Source organism: Nelumbo nucifera, chromosome 2 (assembly GCF_055504915.1).
Source record: "Nelumbo nucifera cultivar China Antique chromosome 2, China Antique-T2T, whole genome shotgun sequence".
Taxonomy (NCBI): Eukaryota; Viridiplantae; Streptophyta; class Magnoliopsida; order Proteales; family Nelumbonaceae; genus Nelumbo; species Nelumbo nucifera.
In genome coordinates, this window is record NC_142650.1 from 51,559,037 (window position 1) to 51,584,749 (window position 25,713).

At 39.2% G+C, this 25,713-nt stretch overlaps 2 protein-coding genes across 10 annotated transcripts; both read right to left on the reverse strand.

The window, feature by feature from the left end:
* Positions 1 to 295: 295 nt before the first annotated feature.
* Positions 296 to 4,477, reverse strand: LOC104601138 (protein NRT1/ PTR FAMILY 5.6). The gene is made up of 4 exons (XM_010264360.3): positions 4,148 to 4,477; positions 2,546 to 2,763; positions 1,590 to 2,134; positions 296 to 1,490 (listed from the first exon to the last, which is right to left on the reverse strand). Exons 1-4 carry the CDS (start codon positions 4,293 to 4,295, stop codon positions 620 to 622), a joined length of 1,782 nt encoding a protein of 593 aa, XP_010262662.1. The 5' UTR covers positions 4,296 to 4,477; the 3' UTR covers positions 296 to 619.
* A 9,006-nt stretch (positions 4,478 to 13,483) lies between these two features.
* Positions 13,484 to 22,752, reverse strand: EMB1513 (copper ion transmembrane transporter). Of its 9 annotated transcripts, none has more exons than XM_010264367.3 (3): positions 21,270 to 22,752; positions 14,932 to 14,998; positions 14,581 to 14,814 (listed from the first exon to the last, which is right to left on the reverse strand). In XM_010264367.3, exon 1 carries the CDS (start codon positions 22,528 to 22,530, stop codon positions 21,352 to 21,354), a length of 1,179 nt encoding a protein of 392 aa, XP_010262669.1. In that variant the 5' UTR covers positions 22,531 to 22,752; the 3' UTR covers positions 14,581 to 14,814; positions 14,932 to 14,998; positions 21,270 to 21,351. The 9 variants fall into 9 exon arrangements, with proteins under 9 accessions (XP_088755345.1, XP_010262669.1, XP_010262665.1 ...); XM_010264363.3 differs by having other exon boundaries at positions 21,248 to 22,752; XM_088899218.1 differs by having other exon boundaries at positions 14,932 to 15,138; positions 21,248 to 22,752.
* Positions 22,753 to 25,713: the final 2,961 nt, after the last annotated feature.

Below are 25,713 nucleotides of genomic sequence, written 5' to 3' on the forward strand. Positions count from 1 at the left end.
TCGAATTTGAATCCACTGCACCCCCGGCCCACCAAGTAAAATGACCTGGTTAATTTATTACTTTAATCTAATGGGTATGGGTTGGATATCTGAAGTTAACTACCCCCCTAACTCCTCCATATCTTCCACGTGTACGTAGTAGCATAATGCATGACCAGAACTTAATTAATTAGAAGGCCCGGCCCAAGAGGGCAAGAGAGTTACTCCCTTCTTCGCCTTTATTATTTATGGGATAACAAACACAAACAGAGATCCCATAAGAGAAAAATATCAACTACACCCAAGAGGCCAAGAATTCCAGAAGAGATCGCCGATCACAAGAGAAGAAACTTGCATTGCTTTAATTTCTGGTACATCGATCTAATGCAATACGATTACAATTAATGCTTCTAACTAACTGTTCATTCAAGAGCTCTATATTAATTAATTATCTACTAATTAAAAAAGACAAGCAATATATATCTATATATCTATATATCTATATACTAGTCTTCGATCCCTAGCTAGCAATAACTAACACATGTAGGATCATGATGAGAGTGGCAAGAGACAACGTAACCATGCATCGATCAGCTACACCAATTAGTAGTAATAAATTTCATCTCATCTCATGCATAGTCTAAACTGAAACTGACACATCGCCCTCGTAACAATCAACGACAGCCACCCTTCTCTTTACGTTTTTGTAAGAATACCTTCTAGCTATGAAGACATAGACGCACAAGTTCACTGCTTGCATGACTACAAGCAACCAGTAAAAATTGTCCAAGCGGCTGTGGTTTAAATCCTTAGCAAACCAACTTCTTCCCTTCTTTTCCGTCAAAATATCAACCACAGTTATCAGTAGACTACTGAGGAAGTTTCCAGCTCCGATCACACTCAGGTAGAATGCTATTCCAAGACTTCGCATAGAATCAGGAACTTGGTCATAGAAGTACTCTTGCAAGCCAACCAGAGTAAACCCATCTCCTATGCCAATAATCACGAACTGCGGGGTTAGCCAGAAGACGCTCATTGACATCCCACCACCGGTTCCTCCTTGTACAATTTCTAGCCTCCTCCTCTCAACCAAGGCGGCAGCAACCATGGCTACACACGAAAACGCCATTCCGATGCCGATCCTCTGTAGTATCTTAATCCCTCTCTCGTTGCCTGTAGCCTTTCTCAGTGCAGGTTCCAGTATCTTTTCATAGACAGTCACAGAAACGATCATTCCTATAGCTGCCACAGAATAGATTGAAGCTGGAGGGATCTCAAAGCCATGACCAATCTTTCTGTTCATGCTACTTGCTTGTTTAATGAAAAATGTTGTGGCCTGTGCTACGCCTATTCCGAATGTCAAGGTGGCCAACCAAATTGGGATCATGTTGACCACTAACTTCACTTCCTCTACTTTGGTAACTGTGGATAGTTTCCATGAATTAGGTTGCTGGTTCTGAGTTAATGTGGTCCTGTTACCATCTTCAACGATTGCAGCTTTGTCAAGAAATCTGTGAATCCAAATAACAGAGATGCAATCAGCAGAGTGCGAGAAAAAGCTTGCTTTTTGGAAAACACAGACTGCTGTTGATGGAAATCCATTTACTTACCTAAGGTTATCGGTATGGAAAAGAAGCCTTCCTTGAGTTTTCTCCGACTTCGGAATCTCGTACAATTCAGAAGGATTGGAAGGATAAGGAAGATTTCTCTTGCTTATGGCTGCTACAAGTACCTGCAACATGGGTGTTAAGGGGCTCCCTTCGGGCACCTTATATCGGTAAAACGGCCTTCCAACGTAGAAGACTACAATTGTAATCGCCATGATCACAGTGAGAATAATATCTGCACTAGCCCAGCTAACGTTGTCTTGTACGTAAACGATCAGAGTTACACCGAGAACGAGACCGAAGCAAAGAGCAGAGTTCCACCAATTGAAGTAAGACATCTTCTTTTTTCTTTCTTCTGAATGATCATCATCAAACTGGTCAGCTCCAAAGCTCTCGAGTGAAGGCTTGTGACCTCCAGTTCCCACAGAGATCATGTACATGGAGATGAAAAAGATCACTTCATGAAGCCTTTTCGGATTACCACATGGATCTGCGTTGCAGGCCTTCAAGCTTGGTATGAGAACCGACATTGTCAAAAGGATCAGGCCCTGTTTCCAGCATCGACAGACACTTTAAAACCACTCAAATAGACTAGAGTCATAAAATAAACACCATGGCCGGAACACCCAAATAACCCAACTTTACTAATCACCAGAAAGGGTTAACCATGAAAAAGTCCGATTTGAACCGACCAATTAAGTCAAAGAGAACCAATTGACAATGAAGGGGATCTCCCTCCCCTAACTTTTGTTCTTCTTTTTTGTGCGTTTAAATTAAAGGTAAACTTTCATCACCTAGGTTGCCTAGTCAGTCTGCCAGTTGGACTGGATTGAACCAACTGGGCGATCAACCAACCGGGTCAACCTCGCTCCAATCCCAAATCTCTCTTGGAAATGCTGCTTTGATCTCTAGGCAGTTAATTAATACGGCATGCGAAGGAGTAAAGGAGATGAACTTACAAAGAGATATATGAAGGATGAAACCAATACAGTGGAGAATCTCCCCATGTACGCATCTGCGATGAATCCTCCTATCAAAGGCATCAGGGTTGTCACACCCGACCAGTAATTTACGTTCTTTGCTGCCGTTTCGAGATCTTGATGAAGCACCTTGGTGAGGTATATGATGAGATTTGTAGCAATTCCAAAGTAGCTCAACCTCTCACTGAACTCAATGGCTAGCCCAGAAAAATAAAAAGGACCAATTAACAAAGTTTAATATTTAGATTTAGAAATAGTTACAGAATACAAAACTTGATTTAGACAAAAAAGAAGCCAAGGATTATGTTGACAGTGTTAGCCAAACGAATTAGATACATCTCACTCAGGAACTCGTTCAATATCAGTTCTATTATGCTTAGTTTGAAAGGAGTACAAATACAAATATGTACAGTGCAAATACATACAAAATGATACAAAATACACTCTACATATTTGTATTTGTACTCCTTCCAAACTGAGTTAGCGGAAAATGATGTAATCCAATTACCAGAGTCCGAGCAGTAAACATGGTTATTTAGGCCTTTTAATTCTAAAAGTAGTGTAGGACTAAGGTTTGCCATTCTTTAGGATGGCCCACTGATCCATTAGACAGAATCAGTGCTTTTCCTTGCCCACTTGTGGTTGTATATAAAATTAACATTCCTCCCTTTCGAAAGAAGAGGAGATACCTACAATGTGGGGAATAACCGGATAAGATCTTGAAAACGATAGTAGGTTTTCGTGGTGGGGTTGGTGGTGGAAATCTCTCTCTCTCTCTCTCTCTCTCAGAAGTCTAGAGAACAATGAGATTAAAGGAGCTAATCTACGGAGCAAGCATCGATTCAGGAAATAGTTAGAGATGGGTTTGAAATAAATAGGACTACAATAAAATTTTCAGTCTTTAGCTATAAAGCCTTTAGTACTAGATCTGTACTCGTATAACTAAGTATTTCATCATTACCAGTACCTTGGCCAGCAAAGGGTTGTGAGTTCCGACAATTTTGGGTTAAGCTACAAAAGCCTTTTCTATCGCATCGCTCAGCCTAGGTTTTGTAGACATCAATTTTTAGTACAAATCCCGACCCTACTTTCAGGTGTTTATACCTTGTACCCCTAAGTTATGGCAGTAACAGTAACGCAAATGGAGCATCTGGAATTCAAAAAGTCAAAAATGGAGAGAGCTAATTTGGTTTCCATTGCAACTGAGTTCAGAAATTTAACATATAAATCAGATCTATTCTAGGAATGTTAACAAAAAATAAAATGGAGAGAGCTCAATTTGGATGATGAGGTATGGGTCCAAATGCAATGAAAATCTTAAAAGCATTCCATTAATGGCTGCTTACTATGAGTTCAACTAAGGACCAAAAAAAAAAAAAATCTTAATCAAGACAGATATTCATGGCTGCTTAGTCCAACTATTCTGCAGAGAAGAAGAAAAGTTAGTGGCTGCTTATTAGTCCAACTATTCTGGTTAGAATAGTTTAAGTAAGCAGTGAAACTGAAAGCATATATAACCAAATGTTAGTGGGTGAATCAATTTCCATATGATGATGAGTTGTTGATTATACCAACCCTTACCTATAATAAACAGAGCAGCTTTCCAAACACCAGTTGAAGCTCGGAGAGGAATTCTTCCCTTGTGATCCACAGACGAATCGTAAACCCATTTCTCCTCATCGACTTCTTCAGACTCTCCTGCTCTTCTTTTCTCCATTCCATTATCCATCTCTTACGACCCAGGTAACAGAGACAGTATTCTCACTAACCTAAGCTGAAAGGGAAAGGCAGAGACCGTATTAAGAGGATGGCTGGATGGGGGATGGATTCGTACTGCTTATATAGGAAGAATACCTTTATTTGGTCAATGTAAGTTTCCCTTTCTATCAGGGCGGAATTTTAGTTTAGAGTACTGAGAGAAAATTGGCTCGGCCATGATTGTTACAGAGAAAACTTTGTTTTCTTCCACTTAGGCCAGATGTCAGTCACCATTAAGGATAGTGAGGAATTGTATTCTTTGCCAACTTGGGTGATAGGGGGTTCTTTTCATGGTCCAAGGTCAAAAGATGATCGTATCGATATTTAGACATTACTACATAATCAACGTAGCTGTTGTCTTGCTTGAAGCATTTGAAATAAGTGAAAATGGTGTAACTGACAGCAACAACACACAATGTGCGTGTTTCCCTCTTTGTGTGTTCATACTTCATACAGGCTAAAATCTTCCGTGAATATCACGGAAAAAACAAAGTTCTTGGATAAATTACAGATTGCCACACTTACTAAAATGTTCATTCAAAATTCCACAGGATGAGCAAAGAAAATATCAAAATAACAAAAACGAGCATGTCGAAGCATTGTATCTTTTGCTGTATTTTTAGTTTTTTTTTTTTTATTATTGCAAATCTATAGTGTTTTTCTTTGTATTTTCGTTTTTTACTTTATTGTATTTTCTGTAATTTTATGTTTTTCTATTGTATTTTCCTCTTTTAATTTTCTTTATTTTTGTTGTATTTCCTATATTTTATACAATTTCCTACTTTTGTTTTATTTTACATTTTTTGTTGTATTTTATCAATTTTCAACAAAATTGTCTCATGAAAATATTTTTTGAAATTATTGGATAGAATGCTAATGGTGCGGCAAAGTGTTGGAATCTATAAGTTCATGGTGGGTCTTTATCACAAATGAAAATTCCAGATACTAAGTATCACTACCCTCAAAGTACAGGGTGACGGTTTGTAATTTATCAAAAGTTCTTTTCTTTATTTTTCTTCTCGGGTGCTTGAGGGGGAATCATTAATTGTCATTTATCAAAGCACGCAGCATGTAATTTTGATAATTCTTCGATGATAATGTTGTTGATACTTGGTGATACTGTGTATTGTGAGCCTGGATGTCCCGCAAGTAAAAAACTTTAATACATGTTTGTTAAATTCACAGGGAGATGTTATCAATGATGCATATACTTTTAGAGTATGTACAGAGATTTTAATTGCAGGAGATACCGTTGCATGTGTTTTTGTATAAAGGTGTATGAGTAATAGTAGTAGTAGGAAGGTTCAAAGTATCGATACTATTGATTCATATGTATCGTGCCAATGGCTTCTTGATACACCCTTCCAAGGATTGTATCGAGTTAGACCATGATTCAGAGGGTAACCTGGCCTTAAACAGATCCCTCTGAACCGATTTTGAAAAGAACAAATAAAACTTAAAAAAAAAGAAATACCGATACAGGCCAATACATTGAACCTTGATAGTAGTAGTACTTCTCTCTTATGATATATATATGGTCCCAGAAAAAGCTATTTGAATTATCAATAGCTGCGCTGGCTGTGCATAAGATGACTCAAATGCACGAAACCTTTTGGGCCATATGTCTCCTTATAAGGGTGCCTCAAGTAGGACAATGTCCACATACCAAACATCAAGTTGATTAAAGGATGGTTAGATGATTTGTATCTATTTGATCCTTTTATTTTGGACTTAGCGTTAATGGTTGTCTTGTAAACCTTGCTTTGAGATAAACATGCATGGCTGAAATCATCGGAATATATATATACATATATGGTGAGTTCTGGCCATGGTGATCTCTTATTTGGGATCCATTAATTTACCGGTGGTGGTGGGTGGTGGGTGGCAACACTTTGTGTCAATCAAAGAGTTATGTTTCGATCACGAGTTTAATGCTTGCATTTACTATTTTCTTTCTAGCTATATGAATGCAGTGGAGTTAGTGCTTAGTCAGTGAGAGGGTGCACATGTTTTTATGTTGTAAATTTTTGCGTGGATGATTAAGTTGGACTTTGTTTTAGGCAGGATAAGTTGATCACATGACATCTTGGTTGTGACCAGCTATGCCGGCCAATATGCAAATATGCAATGCTTCTTAAAGCATAAATTGAACTTCACTATTGACTATAACCTATCCACTACCACCACCACCATCAGCTATGAATGAAAACCATTAAAGACGCCTTGGTTCTTGCGAAAAGGTTGCTCCCAGCCTTCATCCCACGTCACCTGTAATTGCAGACAGTGCTCGGTACTAGGTTGCATCCTTTCCATTTGTTTTAGAGCTTTGGAATTTTAAAATGTCTAGGGTGGTCTTTTCGCACAGAATACAAGGCATATTTTTTATTATATAGTTAAATTGCAGATTAATATCTTGTATTTTGAGACTATTTTTACTATACTACCAGCTTTTCAAAACCTGCTATTATAACACTTAAAACTCTTAAAAACTATCCATTTAGTATTTTAGATGGCATGGGAAATAGTACAAATAAATACCTTTGAGTTTTGAATAGGTATCAGAAGTATAATTTTGAAATGGCCAAAATAGCCGTGTTTAAATCCCTTTTTCACTATTATTTGATCATTTTATGCCCTAACCTTTTCTTCCTGTTGATGAAGCTATATGAAAAAACATTAATGCCAGAGAGGACGATGTCGTTGTTGGGGAAGAGGGGATTAGACTCTTGTTATTGCAATCTTTCTTTTTTTTTTTTTTTAATTACTCAATCCATAACGAAGAGGGGCTTAGATTGTTATTGTTGCCAAAGAAGCCAAAGAAGACAAGTAATTCCTGTTGTCGTCAGGGAAGAAGATCAAGGTAAAAGGGTTTAAAAAATACTAAAAAGGGTAGTTTTTGTATTTTCAAATTTAAGTTGTACATGTCGTTATGTATACAGATAGCTAATGAATTGCTAACGATAGATACTAAATTTGCAATTTCCAACAGCTTAGATACTCCAATGACATATTTTGAAGTTTGAGTACTAAAGTGAGATTAATCCCAAAGTATAGAATACTAGTCTGCAATTATTTTACCCTTATTATATACATAAGATGCCATTAAGCACCAGATAATAAGATATTTGTAGTGCTGGTTGTAGAAAAAACATTTAAAAGGTGTTTCTAAAAGTAATTTTCATGTAACGGGAGGTGAATGGTGGTATAAATATATGTATATATTTTTTTGCTCCATAGGGCAATAATGTTGTTTATACTTTAATAAATCCAATTAAATAACGCCTATATCTCACTTAGATGGGAGTGTAGAGCTTCCATCTTTTGCTTTTGAATCCCGTATGAGTCTGGGTCGTCACTGCTGAAACTTTGGATCCCAAAAATAAAGAGTGAAGCTGCGTTTTATATGATGTTTATTATTACATGTGAGGAGAGGAAACTGATGAGGAATTAATAAGGTACAGCTGAGCTGAAAGATTGAAAAGTGGCAAGTTGAACTGCACCAAACCCATAAACTTGATTCTACATCTTTTATTGGAAAAGATCAAGGGTGCATGGTGTGTCCAATCGTAATTATGATCGTCATTGATTGATGGTTTGACGCCGGCCATTCCCACCTAAAATGGTGTGGGAATTGGGAGGCCTAAGCTAAGGGCTGAATCACCATTAAGCAGGCAAATCGAACCCTAGCTATAAGGCCAGAGGAATCCCGGTTGCGGAGCATTACAATTTACAAGCACCCAAATGCTTGTTCCTTTGCTTTGATTGTTGTAAAGGAAGTTGGTATCTCCAATTAAGAAGTAAGTGCTTTTTCCCTAACTTTTATCTATTCTGTCTCTCTTTCTCAGTGACGCATTATCGTTTGTTTATACTTGGCACAAATTCATCAACATTTTCACTTGATTCAGTGAAAAAGGGTATCGATCTGGAGCTGTCAATCTAGATCCAACATTCTCTCAGTACGATTCATACTTACCATAATTAATTTAAGCGCGGTGCATGTAAGTACTATACATGTGGTATCTAGGTGAGAATAGGTGGAAACTATATATATATATATATATATATATATTATTAACTGTGATAATGTTGTTTTTTAAGCACTCATTTGATAATGGGTCACAGGTCCATTCCAACTTGATTTCTTTGAAAATTAAATCAGAAAAAAAAAAAGCGACAATCATTGCTATGCTTAGTGGGCCATTTTCTGATACCGGAGCTAATTAATCCACGTGTTTAATTCCTTAGTCAACTATTTCCTTAATCATAAATTAAAAGGGATTCAGCCACTTTAGAATTCTTAGTCCTATTGTACCGTACAGTGGGATGAATTCTCACCGTGGATTGATACTAAATTGATGGGCAGAATACAGTTTAAGGGGGGGAAGGGGGGGGGGGGGGGGGGGGGGGGGGCTACTAATAGACTATAGGGATTCTGAAATTTTCACAAGTGGGCTGTAGTATACTTTTCCCTTGAATTAAAATACAGTTATCCACCTCAACCTGGTTCACAGTTTTTCAATGCCCTTAGATTTTTCTTGGATTATTTGAATTAAATATTAAAAAATAAAACATGGGGCATTTTGATTTTTTTAAAAGGAATTATTTAAATTCAACCACAATTAATTCATTTTCCTTTTACTAGGAAACTGAGTGTACTCAAGCATGTAGCTATTTAATAAAATCAGACATGGGAAATTGGACTAGTTACATTTATTTTCCTCAATGAATTCAGTTCCTAGAGTTAAACGTGGACATCTTTTTAACATCAGCATGTGCATCAAATGGGTCTCTCTGATTGTCAGTGAATTTAAATGGACCCATTTTGATTTTTTTTTTTTTTATTCAAAACATAACAAATTCCTAAGGGGCCGGGTTAGAAATAAATATGAAGTAAGCTGACGAGGACAACTGTGCTTTAAATAGATAGAGTATTTTATTTTGTTTTTTGGGTGGGGAATATAAAGAATAGATGGAAATAGATGCAGCAAAATTCAACCCAAACGCCGTGAAAGAAAATCTCCAAGTATTGACTTCAAACCTTAATCATAAACTACAATTTGATAACAATGTAAGCTCAGTTCCTAGCCTCATGTAGTTTTGGAGAGATAGGACCTATCAATTGAGGCTGTAATGGCTGTGACTAATGGAAGCCACAACTTTTCATGGTGGCCTGAGCACTCTTCATTACGCCATCATAAATATGTCCAAGAAAATGTGAACAATACCATATGGGTTTTGTTTGGTTGTTTGTATATATTGGCAACAAAAACAAAAACAAAAAAAAAAAAAAGTGTTTTCTTCAACCAAAAAGAAAGCAAATTGAATGTGTGGTTGCCAATGTGAATAACCATGCATCTTATGGTAATGGACTTCTTTCCGAAAAAAGAAAGAACTTATGGTAATGGATGTGTCGTGCCTCCTTGTTAATTTTATTAGTTTTTTACTAGGAATCATCCTATAAGATTTACCACGAGATTTGTGATGGCAAAATCCTTTGTTCATCATGAAACAACATGTTACTTCTCCTTTTCCCCTCCCTTATTATGTGCGGAATGTAAATAAACTGTGTTTTGCATATTAAAGTTGGTAATATTAATATTGTAAGGCTTCCAGAGAGAGCATGTATTCAAAAGTAGTGAAGGAAAGGAGGGTATCATGTAAATCGCATGTCACATAATATGCTTTAAACAACTTTAATAGGATTAGGACTTGAACTAGTTAGTTGTTAGGTGAGCTTTCATTCTCCAATTTGGACTTTGGACTCTGGACGACTCCGTTTTTGTTAGCCGCTGCCGACTGCCGACTGCCGACTGCCGTGCCCAAGTGGCCAATATATTTCGTTAAGATTTATTCGCTTTGGAATCTTACGTTGCTCTTCAACGATATATATAACATCGGCTGCGTACCTTGAGAATGAAACAAAGCTGATAAGACCAAAACCCCAAATCCTCCCTCTCCTCCTACCCTTCATACTTTGCTTCTTGTACATGTTTTAGACTTTGATCACATGTAATTTATTTTTAATTAAGCGAACAAATGGGTGGATTTGTGGGCCATTATCTTCAGTGCATCGTTACGCATGTAGCACCATTCCAATCGACTTAATTGGTGATTTGGATGAACACATGCTGGGATTTGGATCAATTTGATTTGCGAACCAAGAGCAAGGGGAGTTTCGGGTGGATAATGAACGTTTCTGGATGAACCATGTCCATGGTGGGTTGCAAGTTTACAAAATCAGAGAGGGGAATTGATCAATTGACAATATCCAAAGCCCAACCCAGTGAGCATCTTAATTGAACATCCTACTGGGTCTGAAGGCCCATTGGCAAATGACGAACCCAATTTTCAGATGATAAAATCTACAATTAATTAACTGACAGAAATATTACTAGTAAATTAATAAGTAGCAATCTTATATGGTTCCATGCTTTTGTTATCAGGCATCAAGTAAGAATATCAAAGGAAAGGTCCAAGAACAGAAAATGTGTTGAGTGTTGTTAGTTACTACTACTCTTCAATGTTGTTACCTTTTTACTACTTCAACTAACAATCTTTTTCCCTCGTGATTTTAGCTGGTTCATGGTGGGGCCTTCATAACTTTCGATGTCTCTCATCTTCAGAGGATAAGGACCCACCATCAAATGGGCTTCTCTGTAGCCTTGGAAGTTGGAACCATCTAATTAAACTCATTAAAATCACATGGGCTAAATTCTTCTGGTCCACGCTGACTTTTATGGCATCTAATTTTAATAGGTACGAACATAGTTGAACTGGGTGTGGATCATGGTTTTGACTATTCTCCATGCGATTTGGGTCTTAATCTAATGTCCAAATTGTGGAAATGAGTCCAGGAACCAATGAGAATACTGAAACCATGCCAATTGGGTTTGCATTTCTCACCCAAAACCATAGTGTAGATGGATTCCATCTTGAGTCGGGATTGGCTGAAGACAATCAAATCATACACAGTGGGTTGGTAACCTATCATGAATTGATACGCCTGTTTTCTGTATGCATCGTGTTGCAAACCATGATGTAGGTAAAAAAACTTCTGTTGCAAACCTGGTCTAACTTTGAATGCAGCCAGTACGAAAGCAGGGCATATAAAACAACCAAAGCCTTGACCCTCACCCCAGCCTCAATCTATGAGGGCCGAATATGGAAGAGCACCAATGAGTCGCTTAAGCCATGTTTGGTTCAATTTTCATTCTTTTTTCATTCATTCTTAATCAAGATGAAATTTTAAAATGAACAAGATTGGGTCAAAATGGAATTCACATTTGCACCCCACAGCATATCCTAACCGTGTATTGGAAACATCTCCCACCGGCAACTTTGGGAGATGTTCCCAATGCACACTGAGATGTACATGTGGGGCATAGAATGAAAAAATATTGCTATGAACCAAACACTTTTTTCTTTAAATATGATTTTTTTCAGACTGACAAGTGTCATATGTTGCTCATTTTCATTCTACAAAAAAACTGTGCCCTCAGTCAAACTGTTGGCCTAGGATTCCAAAACTGTCAGCATAGTACATGTTTACTAGTGGATGGCTGAGGTCAATGTTTATTGGCACAAGTTTCCATGGCAGCCTGCCAATAAACATCTATAACAGTTTTGTAGACCTAAGCCGGCGGTTTACAACTGCCAATATAGAGTTTCTCTAAAGAATGAAAATGAGCAAAATGGGACATGATTATTTTTCATGCTACAAGGTACTTCAATTTAAAGAATGACTCATGACGAGAATTTTAAAACCAAACACTAATATTATTCATTCTTACCCATTTACGAGAAAATCATTTACCTTCAAAGTTAAGGTCCAGTCGTCCATAAAGGGAGAAATCAAAGCACCCCCCCCCCCCCCGAATTTTGATTAATACCACTTAATTATTGGTCCTCTCTTTTATGGTGTAATAAACCTTCGAAGAGTGAATCAAAGAAATATCCACCAACTCGCTAATGTCCACCTAAGCCCACTTACTCTAATGGATTAGGTAATGGAGATGAAAAGTAGTTTCAGGGCTTGGCTGCCTACACTATTAAAACACTAATGTAATGTGTAGTTTGGATGCCTTCGGGCCTCAGGTATGTCTGGTTTCTCCACCAAGAGAATAGGGTAGGTATAGTCGTAGAGGGGTTAGAGCGTAGATAGGACACTTTAACCTACAATGTGGGACAAATAAAAATATAAATAATTGAATAATTATTTTAGTACTTAAAATTCATAAATTTGTACATTATATGTATCTTAAAATTTTAACATATTTTTTTATAAATTATTCATTGATAGACTAAAAAATAAAATATTTATTATTTATAAAATACAAAAATTACAAAATATTCAAAAATATAATATTAAATTAAATTTGTCAAATCCACTAATTTAAATTTATATAAAAAATTACTTGTTATTTTAGAAAATTTATAGAAATAAAAATGTTAATAATAGAATCATTACTTTAGTAATTAAAAATTATCAATTTCATATGATATGTATCTTAGAAATTTTAATAATTTTGATTTATTTTTAATTAAGATTAAAGTAAAAATAGTAGTAATATATGTATCTTAGGAAAATTATAAATTTCATATGAAATAATTTTGATATTATCAAACATTTTAAAATTTAATATTTAATTGACTTTTTTGTTAATGTTAAAAAGTAAAATTAAAAAATAATTGCTATAGTAATTAGAATATAATAATTGCATATATTTTGTGTCTTGGACTTATAAATAAAATTTAACATAATAATGACTTTGTGCATGTTTTATTTTGTAAAAACTATATAATATGAGTCTTGAACTTTTGATTAATATGTTATCAACAAAATTGTATGATATTTATGTATCTTGTTATATTAGTAATATATTTCATTATCATTAAAATATACATTTTTATGTATTAATGTTTTATTTGTGGTTATTTTGATTTTTTAAAGTTACTGTAATTGATGTATTTATGAAATTTGTATTATTTTTCTAGCATATCTATATGTTTTCATATCTTTCGTCCATATCCATGTGTTTCCAAAACGTATCTGTATTCGTATTTGCATCAAATCTGTCTAGTACGATACCCGATATCGATGCCTTAATCCTTGAGTGAAACGAAGTTAAAGTTTTAGCAATTCCACCTGTGCCAAATATCAGTAACATTGGATAGCCAAAGAATAAAATTGCGTATATCAATACTGTAATGGTACAAAAAATAATGTCTAAAAATCTTGATACTTAAAATAATGTCGAATATGTATCTACTTAAAACCTTGGATAGCCAAAGATAGTCTAAAAATCCCGGTGCAAAAGCAATGATAGGATCATTCAGGGTTTCTGCAATTTTAAAACATGATCCACTCCTGAAACTGAAAGAAAAGGCTGTAAATGGCCGAGGGCCGAAATAACTAAACAAGGTCATTTCGTATTATCTTTCATTTCGTATCCAGAACCTCCTCTGTTCACCATTCAAAGTCAAAGTTCTATAAGGAGATTGACAAATTTGAGCTCCCTTAAATTATGGACATGCCTAAGGATATGAGCTACCACAAACCCTGTTTTGCCAACTCTATCAAACTAATTAGTCTACAATTCACTAGGCTTCTAGGGTTAGGACCACATCATAAAATAAAAGCAGATGAGCTTACCCTTAGTTAACAATTTTCCACAATTCTGCTTCTGCCTGAAACCGGCACTATCTCACAATCTCCTCTTGTTCTACTTATCCTTACCATCTTTTTACAAACATGCACTAGAATTTTCCTCGTGAATTGATCTGGCATTCTACTCTGATCCAAGATTGTAGTTATGGGTAGTAATCTAGGGTAAAAGAAGTCAGTGAAAATAGGAATAGTAATAGCTTCAAGCCGTCTCTTCTCTAATGATAATATAGATGAATCAATTAGCCATTCGTTTATAAACTGCAAGTCCAGCACACTCCCTTGGGCCCATTTACTAGGCTTATTTGGGGTGACTTGGTGTACCTAACTACCTATCAAGGACATGTTGCAGCAATGGCGAGTCTAGTAGGCTTAAAGATTATACCTTGCTATCATGTAGTCAATATGGGCAAAGAGAAGTGCCCGGATTTTCAACAATAAAAGCAGCCTCACCAATCTAGTACATAGAAAGATGGTCTTGTGCATTGACAACTCTCTATCCTAAAGGATTACAGGGACGTAGAACCCTGGTCCTTTTTTTCTTATGACTCTCTGTGCAAAAACATTACTATTTTTACATACTTTTAACTTCTTTTCTAGGACTGCTTGAATTTCACTATTGTATAGATTCTCATTGTACATGTCTCTACCATTACATTTTAGTACAGTTCTATCTTCAATAAAAGCTACTTTTACATTTCTTGGATCAATAAAGAGTTGCTAACTCCCAGATTATCACCAAAGAAAAAAAGTTTCTGCAACTCTGATCTAAGGATAGTGCATCTCTCCCTCTTTGGGATGACACCAATGCACCTCTTTCTTTTACCTGACAAGTTTGGAAGTATACCAAGAAATTGAGAAAGTAAAGGATAAATTGCATCTCCAATTAGAAGTATTTACTGCACAGCATGATATACCATTTCCAACTATGATACCCACTTACCTGTACAAGGGTGCGTGTCAAATTCTTCGATTTCTAGTGCAAATTTCATACTTGATGCCATGCCCAGCTATATCCAGGAAATTGATTTCCATCAACGAAAAAAAAGAAAGAAGCTCTAAATTTACATATTTTTTGATGGGGCACCATTGCCAGTACAGTGTTAATTTGACTAAAAAGATCCTGGCTCTACTCAGATATGATTTGAATCTGAATAATCAGAACCCAAACACATTCAGATATTTGCAGTCCTGATAAACCAATTAAAAATTATTTTCATGAAACTTAAACCATCAAAATATAACTTGAACCAATTCGACCATAAAGAAGTAAAGATTAGCAAAAAAAAAATGGTTTGTTCTTCCTAGGAGGTGAAGAATTTCCAAGAAAATGTTCTTGGTATTAGAAGAGAAAGAAGTAGAAGTTCCTAAATCCAATATAGAGGGTACAACATGCAGTATGAAGAAAGTTTAGTTGGGAGATGGGAAGAACATTGGAAAAAGAAATGAGAATGGTTATGAAGGTAAGGAAGGGGAGTAGATTCTGATGGTATGCGGTAAATATGCAGGGCTCTCATCTTTGGAGGTGGGTGGGGACCTCTTGGGTTGGAAAGTCCATTGGTCAATAGAGTAATTAGGGGGACTTCAACAGCATAGTTTTCAAGACACCAACTAGGTGACAAGGGGTGCCTTGTCGCCTAGTTGCTTAGGTGTCGGAGTTTTCTAAATAAAAACCATGATTCCTAGGGTAATACCTTAGATTCCATAGCAATCGGCAACCATCTTTCACTAGTAATTATCTATAATCTTCATTAAAAAGTATAAACTTTATATTAAAACATAACAAACAACATGTTCGTGAGAAGACAAGCAAGAAAGAAAAGAAAATTTAGAAAAAAAAAAAAAAAAATAGGGGCTGAGCCCCTATTTCTATTTGATGAGGGCAGATTTGACCCTCCACTAACATCATGACACATGGCATCTCGGAACAACTGGGTGACACCTAGAACCACCTAGGCGACAACTTGCCTTAGCCAAAATGATGGAGTCCCAACTAGCGACCTGGCACTGTCGCCGACCTGGCAACCTGCCTCTGGTGCCAACCTGGCGACCTGCCTCTAGCGCTAACCTGGCGACCTACCCCTGTTGCCGACCTGGCGACCTACCTCCACCGCCGACTTGGCGACCTGCCTCTAGCACCAACCTGGCTACCTGCCTCCACCCCCAACCTAGTAGAAACCTAGCTAGCAACCTCGTCCACGACTCAAGGTAGCTAGCAGCACCTCGTCCAGGGCCGACTTGTGGTACCTCGTCAGTATCGGCTTAAGCAACCTCGACGTAGGGAGTGACCTCCCTTGAGGGCTTGCCGACCTGATTGAGGTCCAAGTGGCGACCTACGAGACGTGCTCACCATCCGGTCTCTCGGAAGTCAACTCTCACACCGAACGTTTTGGGAGAAACCGAGTAAGGCGCAAAGATTGGCCTACGTGCACGACTACCTCCGAGGACTTCGGAGCAGTTAGGCACGTCCTCCCGGAGATCCCGAACGTGTTGTGTGATGCTCACGCCAAACAATGCCTATATAAAGGCCTTACCTCCAACAATAGGGAAGAGATGCGCAATTTAGTTCGTGCAACTCTCCAACTCTCTCACATTTAGCTATCTTAAAATCTCCGATTCGCTAACTTAAGCATTGGAGTGCCCGCCCCGGGTAAAGCAACCCGGGCACTCTGACACTGTGTCCTTGCAGGTCGCATCAGAGCCACCTCTCTAGCTCATCACCACTCAGCTAGACATCAGAGCCACCTCTCCAGCTCGTCACCATTCAGCCAGGCATCCGAGTCACCTGCCAGCCGGGAGCTGCCGAAAGGCGCATCATCAATTGGCACCGTCTGTGGGAAACGCTATTTTCTCACCCGATTCTCTGAGCCTCAAGTAATAACATCTTCAAGCAACAACAACAACGCTTGATTGAAAGAACCCCCTAGGGGGGGCAGAAGCAAAATGATTAGCCTAGATGAGTTCTCGCAGTCTTGCCCTGACAGAATCTCCCTAACTGTGAGGTCACCCCCATATGTCGAGTTCTACGTGCTCTCTGCGAGAGTTGACGACCAATAGAATGTGAGGCCACCCCACAGGTTGAGCCCTCTGTGGTTCCCGTGGGAGTTGATAGCCAACAAACTGTGAGGTTGCGTTGCAGATCAAGCTCTCCATGCTTTACGTGGGAGTTGATGGCCTGCAGGTTGTGGAGCCGCCCTCGCAGGTCAGTCCTGCCGAGGTGACGAGGTGTTTCTAGGCTGAAGTAACCAGAGAAAAACTAGACTATCAAAATTCTGATGACCTAGAGACCTGCCTCCAAACTGGCGACCTACTTCCGCCGACCTGGTGACACACATAATCAGCCTGGATGGGCCTTGTCAGCCCTGTTTGCGAGGTCGCCCCTACAGGTCGAGCCCTTTGTGGCTCCCGCAAGAGTCGGTGGCCAATAGACTACAATCACCCTTGTGGGTTAAGCCTTTCAAGGTTCCCATGCGAGCTGGCAACTTGCAGTTTGTAAAGCTACCCCCGCAGGTTGAGCTCCGTGTGGCTTATCGTAGGAGTAGGCGACTAGCACCTTAAAGGACTAATATAGCACAGTCGTGGCACCAACCCGTTATTTAAATTCCAACATCGACGCGCATATCACAAGGGGAAGCCAAACTGCCTTCAGCATCAAGGACTCCTAAGCCAACCTCAAGGTATGTTGGCAACAGGCCTAAGGACCTACAACGAAGCACAAATCTACTCCCTTCGCTAAGCTGATCTCAGCTCGGGAGTGGGGGGCAATTGATGAGGGCAGATTTGGCCCTCCACTAACATCATAACACATGGCATCTCGGAACAACTAGGTGACACCCAGAACCACCTAGGCGACCTGACACTGTCGCCGACCTGGCAACCTGCCTCTAGTGCCGACCTGGCGACCTGCCCCTGTTGCCAACCTAGCGACCTGCCTCCACTGCCAACTTGGCGACCTGCCTCTAGCGCCGACCTGGCGACCTGCCTCCACCCCTAACCTAGTAGAAACCTAGTCAGCGACCTCGTCCATGACTTAGGGCGGCTAGCAACACCTCGTCCAGGGCCGACCTGTGGTACCTCGTAAGTATCGGCTGAAACGACCTCGACGTGGGGAGCGACTTCCCTCGAGGGCTTGCTGACCTGATTGAGGTCCAGGTGGCGACCGACGCGACGTGCTTGCCGTCGATTTCTGCATGCATCCCATCACTCTTGGGTCTCTCGGAAGTCAGCTCTCACATCGAATGTTTTGGGAGAAACCAAGTAAGGCGCAAAGATTGGCCTACGTGCACGACTACCTCCGAGGATTTCGAAGCAGTTAGGCATGTCCACCCGGAGATCCCGGACGTGTTGCGTGATGATCGCGCCAAACAATGCCTATATAAAGGCCTTACCTCCAACTCTAGGGAAGAGATGTGCAATTTAGTTCTCGCAGCTCTTCAGCTCTCTCACATTTAGCTATCTTAAAATCTCTTATTCGCTAACTTAAGCATCAGAGTGCCCACCCCGGGTAAAGCGACCCAGGCACTCTGACACTATGTCCTTGCAGGTCGCATCAGAGCCACCTCTCCAGTTCGTCACCATTCAGCTAGGCATCCGAGTCACCTGCCAGCCGGGAGCTACCGAAAGGCGCATCATCACTATCATAGAAAAAGAAGAAAAGAAATGGTGGAAGAATAAAAATGTGTTGATTGGACAAAATTTCAAGGTCTTCCTTACTTATTGGTCACTTTTGAGGTTTTTGAGGGTTTAAATGTGTTGACTAAACCCTAACAGATAAGAAAGTGATAATAAAGAAGCTAATATGTTTTTTTTTTTTTTTGAGAGGGTAAGGAACAAAAGTTTTATCGGTGAAAGATGAAAATGTTACAACAACTTCCTAAAGCCCCACAAACAGGAAGAAGACATATTACAGACTCCAAATAGATTGAGTACAAAGCAACTGAAACAGATTCTGAGATTTAAACTCAGGGGAAACAGACATCCCAGAAGCAAGTTTAAACACTGCAGTCTGAATTAAGTCCTCCAGATTTGTCACTTTGTTGCAGAAAACCCTGTTGTTTCTTTAAGTCCATAAAGTCACTAAAACAGCCACAGGAATGGTTCTCCAGATCAGATTACCCTTTTTTCTTCAGGCCAGGGTAATCTCCAGCAGTATAAAAGGTCCTTGACAGAACCATGCATGACCCAGCAAACCCCAGCCGCCTTGAGAAAGTGTGCCCAAACTCTTGCAGAGATCAAACAATGGATGCCAAGGTGATCAACTGTCTCTGGCAAGAGCCCACAAAGGCCACAGTTAAGATCTGAAATCTGAACCCCTCTCCTAACCAAGTTCGTTCTCAACAAGCACTTATTTAGTGCCATCACCCAAACAAGAATTTTTTTTTTTTTTTATGAATGCACCCAAACAAGAAAATTATGTTTAGATGGGCTTACAAGATTCCACACCTGCTTACTTGGGAAATCAGAAATATTTGTTCTACTCAATTTTGAGGCCAAGGATTTAGAAGAAAAAAACACCATTAGCACTCTATCTCCACCTCCATTCATCCTCCAGATTAACAGAGATAGATTGCCTCTGTAACAGTTGCAGAAGGTCCAACAGCTGATCCATCTCCCAATCAAAAAGATTTTGTCTGAAGAGGGGGCACCAGGAGATTGAGTCCCCAACCACATCATAGGAATCAGCCACTGTGGCCTCAGGACTGAGGGCACATTGAAAGAGCAGAGGAAAGGCTTCAGCCAGGGGGAAGTCTAAACACCAGGAGTCCTTCCAAAACTTCAACCTATCTCCCTTACCAAACTTGAGAGCTAGGCCATCAGAGAAAGCTGAAAAGGATTTCATAAATCCTTTCCAAAGGGAGCACCCCCAGCTCTGAAAAGGATCCAAAGATTTCCAATTACCCCAGTCCACCCCATATTTAGATGCAATAAGGGTCTTCCACCAAGCAACACCAAACCTCCAAAGCCATTTGCTGTGAAGAGGAGTTAAAAACCTTCAACTTCCTTATTTCCAAGCCTCCATCCTCCACAGGGAGACAAACCTGATCCCACTTAACAAGATGGACTTTTCTTTCTTCCTCCCAATCTCTCCACAGAAAAGTTCTCTGAAGGGTCTCCAGATTCTTTGCTATTTTGGAAGGGATGGGAAAGAGCAATAAGAAATAGGTGGGTAGGTTTGAGAGAGTACTTTTTAGGAGAGTAACTCTACCCCCCCCCCCCCCCCGAGGAAAGATACTTAGCTTTCCAGGAGGCTAGTTTCCTTTCCATCCTTTCTACCACTGGGTCCCAGATAGCACTCGAGGTACACTTGGCCCCAAGAGGGAGCCCTAGGTATTTCCAAGGGAGATGATCCACTTGGCAGGCAAGAACCTCAGCCAACTCATCCAAACAGTCAACTTGGCCCACTGAAAATAGAACACTCTTCCCCAAATTCACTTTGAGCCCAGAAAATGAACAAGTTAGTTTGTTTCATCATTATAATGTCTATTTTATCAAGGAGCTTGAATGTGGAGTATAAAGATGATGCCTTGGGGAGGGAGATATAGAGTAAGTGCAGTTGGATTTGCTTTTTTCGTCAGGTGGTGATTCAGTTCTTTTGCTTTCTTATTTTGGTGATTTCTTATTACCTGAATCTGTACTTGATCCATCTTTCTTTAATGATTTTTCTACTTTATTATAAAAAAAAAACAAAAATCTATATACTCATAAAAATATTATCAGCTCGGATTGGGATGGATCTGGATTAATCTGATTATTTAGATCCATATCTGGAAAACTGAATCCAAAATCAGATAGAATCCAGTGTCCAATCAATCGAGACTTGACAGTCCTAGTTCTTAAAACAGTTGATACATGCATACATTCCTGTTTTAATTGCAATGGAAACACAAAAAAAAAAAGAAGAAGTTAACACAACTCAACTACAACACATGATGGCTTCAAAATCAATTTATATATTAAATTGGTTTCTTCCACTCCCAGTTTGAAATTTAAGTTACAATCATACACCTTGTATTATGGGCAATGAAGAGTTGAAATATCTTTGAATGGAATTAATCTCCCACATACCTTAGTTATAAAAATCTCACGATCATTGGGTGATTTCATACAAAATTAGCTAATTCTTTTTTTATGAATAAATCAGCTAATTTCTTATTTATGCACATTACTCCTGTCCCTGATCATTAAAGATCAGTTGCCAAGGATCATCATGATAAATATATTTGATTAAAACTTTACAAGATTAAGTTCGAATTCATTACCTATATGGCATTTGAGGCTCACCTGGCAGTCTCCAGATATGTAACTAGCTTAACTGCTACTGAACCAGCTACTGTCAACTAAATAATTTCTTCATTTCTCATTATCATTGATTCTCTTGGCTGTTGGTTTGCAATCCATAACTTCCATCTTGTTGTAAACTCATATTGTAGACTTCTTCAGTATAAGAAGCTTTAGATTTTCTTGAAGTCTTTTCAGAACTAAACTGCTGACCACCTATCTTATATCTGCCACTGCTTGCTAAAGGAATCCTTCCTCTTCTGTCGGTGCAGAATGCAGTTTCTCCTGAATTCGACCCATAAAAGTCCCTATAACCAATATTTTGTCTATTTCCCTTACTCAAGATTCCATGAGAAGAACCCTTTCCAGCTCTGCCTCCATTGATATTCCCTGACTGCTGCCTTCCATCTCCATTACTTGATGCTTCTCTAATTACCTCCCTTGCTTCCGAACTAATTTGAAGCACTGAATGCTTCACGTAAGAAAAATTATCCACTAAACTATCATCTTTCCTTGAAGCTAAATCTTTGCTACGGGCCGCCCCTTCACTGCCAAGGCCACCTCGGCTTCTCTGTTTAGATAACCTCTTTGATTTCCTGGACCCATTTCCTCTTCTCACTGTAGACCCTCCAGTTCGAGCTTCTACAACAGAACCCGACAAATTCGAGTCCTTTTCATCCTCCGCAGCATACAAACTTCTAGAACCAGACGAACCCGCAATGCCCCCATATGGTTTGATGCTGTGAACAACACCCTTGGGGAAAAATCTCGCAGAAGGGAGTCCATCAGGAGTCTGAAACAGCTGCGGTCCATCCTTCTCCGTCCACAGGTCGAACCCACCGGGCTTCTGGAACCTATCAGCTAAAACCTTCAATTGTTCGTCGGCACTAACCGAGAATAACGTTGGAGCCCTCTCGACGACTTCCCACGGCCGCTCGAGCTCCGAAACTGCCGCTCTCAACTCCGCCCGCTTACGCATTTCGTATATCTGGCGCTCCCGGCAGAGTCGAGCCTTCAGGAGTTGCTTCGCCTTTTTCGCTTGCATTCGTTTCCACTGCCACTTCGATACCCCACCGGGGTACGTTCGAGGACCGCCACCCATTCGGATAATTGTCTGTCTCGGGGGAAAGGCAACCGTGTGAATTGAAAGCTGAGAAATCCTCAAAAGAAGACATTGTTGATCTGAACCAGTTAAAACCCTAAGAGACGACAGGTGGTTTCGAGGAGGTGCTGCAACCGGTGGAGACATTTGAATAATCGACATTTTCTTTGCCCTACTCGAGTAGTCGGTCTCACTGGATGAGGCAAGACCAATGAAAATTTTAAGCCCTAAATGTCTGCAGTCTGCCGGAGATCAAAACCTTAAAGACTCAAATACAGCCACAAACGAAGTCTGCAACGAGAGGAGCAAATCGCGCGCAAGAGCGCTAACACAAGTAGAAGAGAAGTGACAATTGTGGGAAGTGGGAAGGATTTCTCTCGGGCCTGACAATTATCTCCGAGCATTATGTCTAAAATGCAGCCCACCGAGCCAAAGCCCAATTCGAAGTTATTCGAACGAGTTAAGCCTTCGATTTTCAGGCTCTGGGCTGGGCCTGGATCTGGATCTGAATCTGATAACTTCGGCTTGACTTAAATTCAGGTTGCGCTTGGATGGAATCTTTTTGTGGAATTGGATATGCTCCACACAAGGGCGCCTCACATGCATATCTCATCATCATGCATTTGAAATATCTTTCATGAATAATAACGTATAAGTATGAAAGATGTTCTCAATACACGGTGGAGCATATCCTAATTCCACAAAATGCTTCCACCAAGCACAACCTGAATTTAAGTCAAGCCGAAGTTGTAAGATTCAGATCCAGACCAAGCACAATCTGAATATCTCCATTTTGTGTCAGACCAAGCTCAATCAAACCTACTAACATGATACTACTTAATATTTTATATTATGTTTAGGGAAATTTTCACTCTAGTACCTGAACATTGGGGGTAGCATTAATTCAGTATCCCAACTTTCAAACCTGTCTATCCGAGCTTTCAAAAAGAATCAAGTTGATCCAAAGTCATTAATGAACGTTAAGTATCACGTAAAAGGACAAAAATGTCCTTCATCTATCATCTAATACAGGTATTCACGTCAACGATAACCACCTCTATGGATTCAGGTATTCACGTCAACGATAAAAATACAAAAATGAACAAATATTGTTTTTATTAACAACCATGAAGAGAATCTCATTCATTCAAGATAGAAATCACGGATGGCATTGATAATCCTGGTGGTGCAGGAGAGCAGGTGGCGGTAATAGAGGTGGTGAAGGAATGGTCAAGCAGAGGAGGGGAAGGAGGGACTTCGGATCTCCTGCCCACGAGAACTATGCCCACACCTACCCACAATACACTATCTCCTATGAATTGGGAACATCTCTCCCTGCATAATACTATGCAGAGGATGAGATGTTCTGGCTGCGATAAATGTGGACAGAGTTCTTGTAGGACTCGAAAGGGAGGAGAGTGTAGTTTCCTGTTAGAGAATTGGTCTCGTACGAAGGGAGATACGTCACATATGCCTTGCCTTCGGCTAGAACAGTAACGTATAGACAAGAAAAAGATGCTTTCCCCTTTGCAGTTCCAACTTCCAAGAAAAATCAAATGGGCTAGAAACTAAGACATTGAGCAAAACATTGCCAATTAGCTAGCAATGTCTTCTTCCCCACACCCTTTAACAGAATCAGATTCCGCAATATATAGAAAAGAGAAGAACCCTGTTGTAAATCAATCTAGAGAGAGAAACGTCAATAACCCATTAGCTTTTTTTGGGCAAGTTCCAGTTGCATTTCCTTCATCTGTTCCTTTCCTGACTTGATTCTATCAAAACTAGCTAGATAATTTCTTTCTTGTTTCTCTCTTTTTCTTTTGTAACGGGTGTTTCATGGTTTCTGCTACTTTGCAACTGTATTGGGATCTCGACCAAGAGGAGAGCTACGTTGGCTGTCCATGATCTTGTTATGAACTGAAACCAATAATCACTGTAATAGGAAACAAGAATGAGGTGGGGAATGAGAAGAGTGACGTTTGGCCTAAAGGTAGTAGATAATGAACATTGTCTTTATTACTCTAGAATCTCAAACACCTCAACCGATTCAGTCTCAAGGTAGAAGAAAATGAACAGTATCTTCTTTTGAAAGTTAGTTTTGACATTTTAAAAAAAAAAATTAAGTTGCACATGTCATTACAGCAGGGACCAACTTAACACTTTTTAAAAGTTTGGGTACTTCAATGACACATTTGAAAGTTTGGATACTAAATTGACACTACTCAGGGTAATAATTATATTTCTCTCATATTTACAAACATCCTACACTTGTCTTATAGTAAATTGATAAAGTCTTCAGAAACAATTTAAATGGGCTTGCCATGGCCAATTGGATCTAACACAGTAGATGTGAATTCTCAAACGATAAGAATGGTTCCATGGCGTAACTGTGAGGATCCATTATTTAGAGGTTATCTGGTTTCTGTCTTCTCCTAGTATTAGTAAACCAACCAACAAGCCCGGCAAACTAATCTGCACACGCTCATGTTTGACATTTCTTCTTTCTTTCCCGATTTCATCCTCTCTGCCTATTATTTAAAATTTTAAATTAGATGGGTATTCTTTGTTTAATGCCAGTTTGATCTATTCCTCATGCTTGGTTGAAATTTCTGCTTGATTACACATGTGGTGGATGCTTGCTTACAGTTGCTTGATTAGAACCTGTTTGCAGCTCTTCTTCACAGACAAAATTCCTACGCAATTGGATCTTCTGGTTTGAAAGCCTGAGCAAGAATAAGGTATTCATTTTGCAGGGACATTTTTTTGTGATAAGAAAAGTGAATCCACTTTACTGAAAGACTTGTAAAATGAGAAGATTAAGAATTAATATATTGCTGCTTAATTTGCTCAATCTGGGATAGTCATGTTCTGTTAAAGAATCAAGCGTCCATCTAAATTCTGATTCTGCTACCATTTACAGTTTCCACCCTTTCAGAAACTAATTGTACTCTACATATCAGCTTTACCATGTTATGTTGCATACTTGCATCTGCATGTCAAGGTGCTGGTTTGCTCTACAATTTCAAAAGAAGCAAATGTTACTCTGGTTTCTGTGTGGGTACAGCCACAACTGGAGGAGCCCAGCTCATCTCCCGGGTAATTATTGCCTATCAAAATTCCAATATATATATATATATATATATATATATATATATATATATTAGAGAGCACACCAGATGGGATTGATACCTATAAACTTAAAACAGAGCTCGGTTGTATCAAAGGTGTTCGTGATGACTGATGTCCACGACTTCTCTAAGCAAACTTATATCAAAATTAGAAGCTGCTGCCCAACAGATAAAATGCATCATATAACTGCACAGAAGAAGACTGGGTATTTTGTTG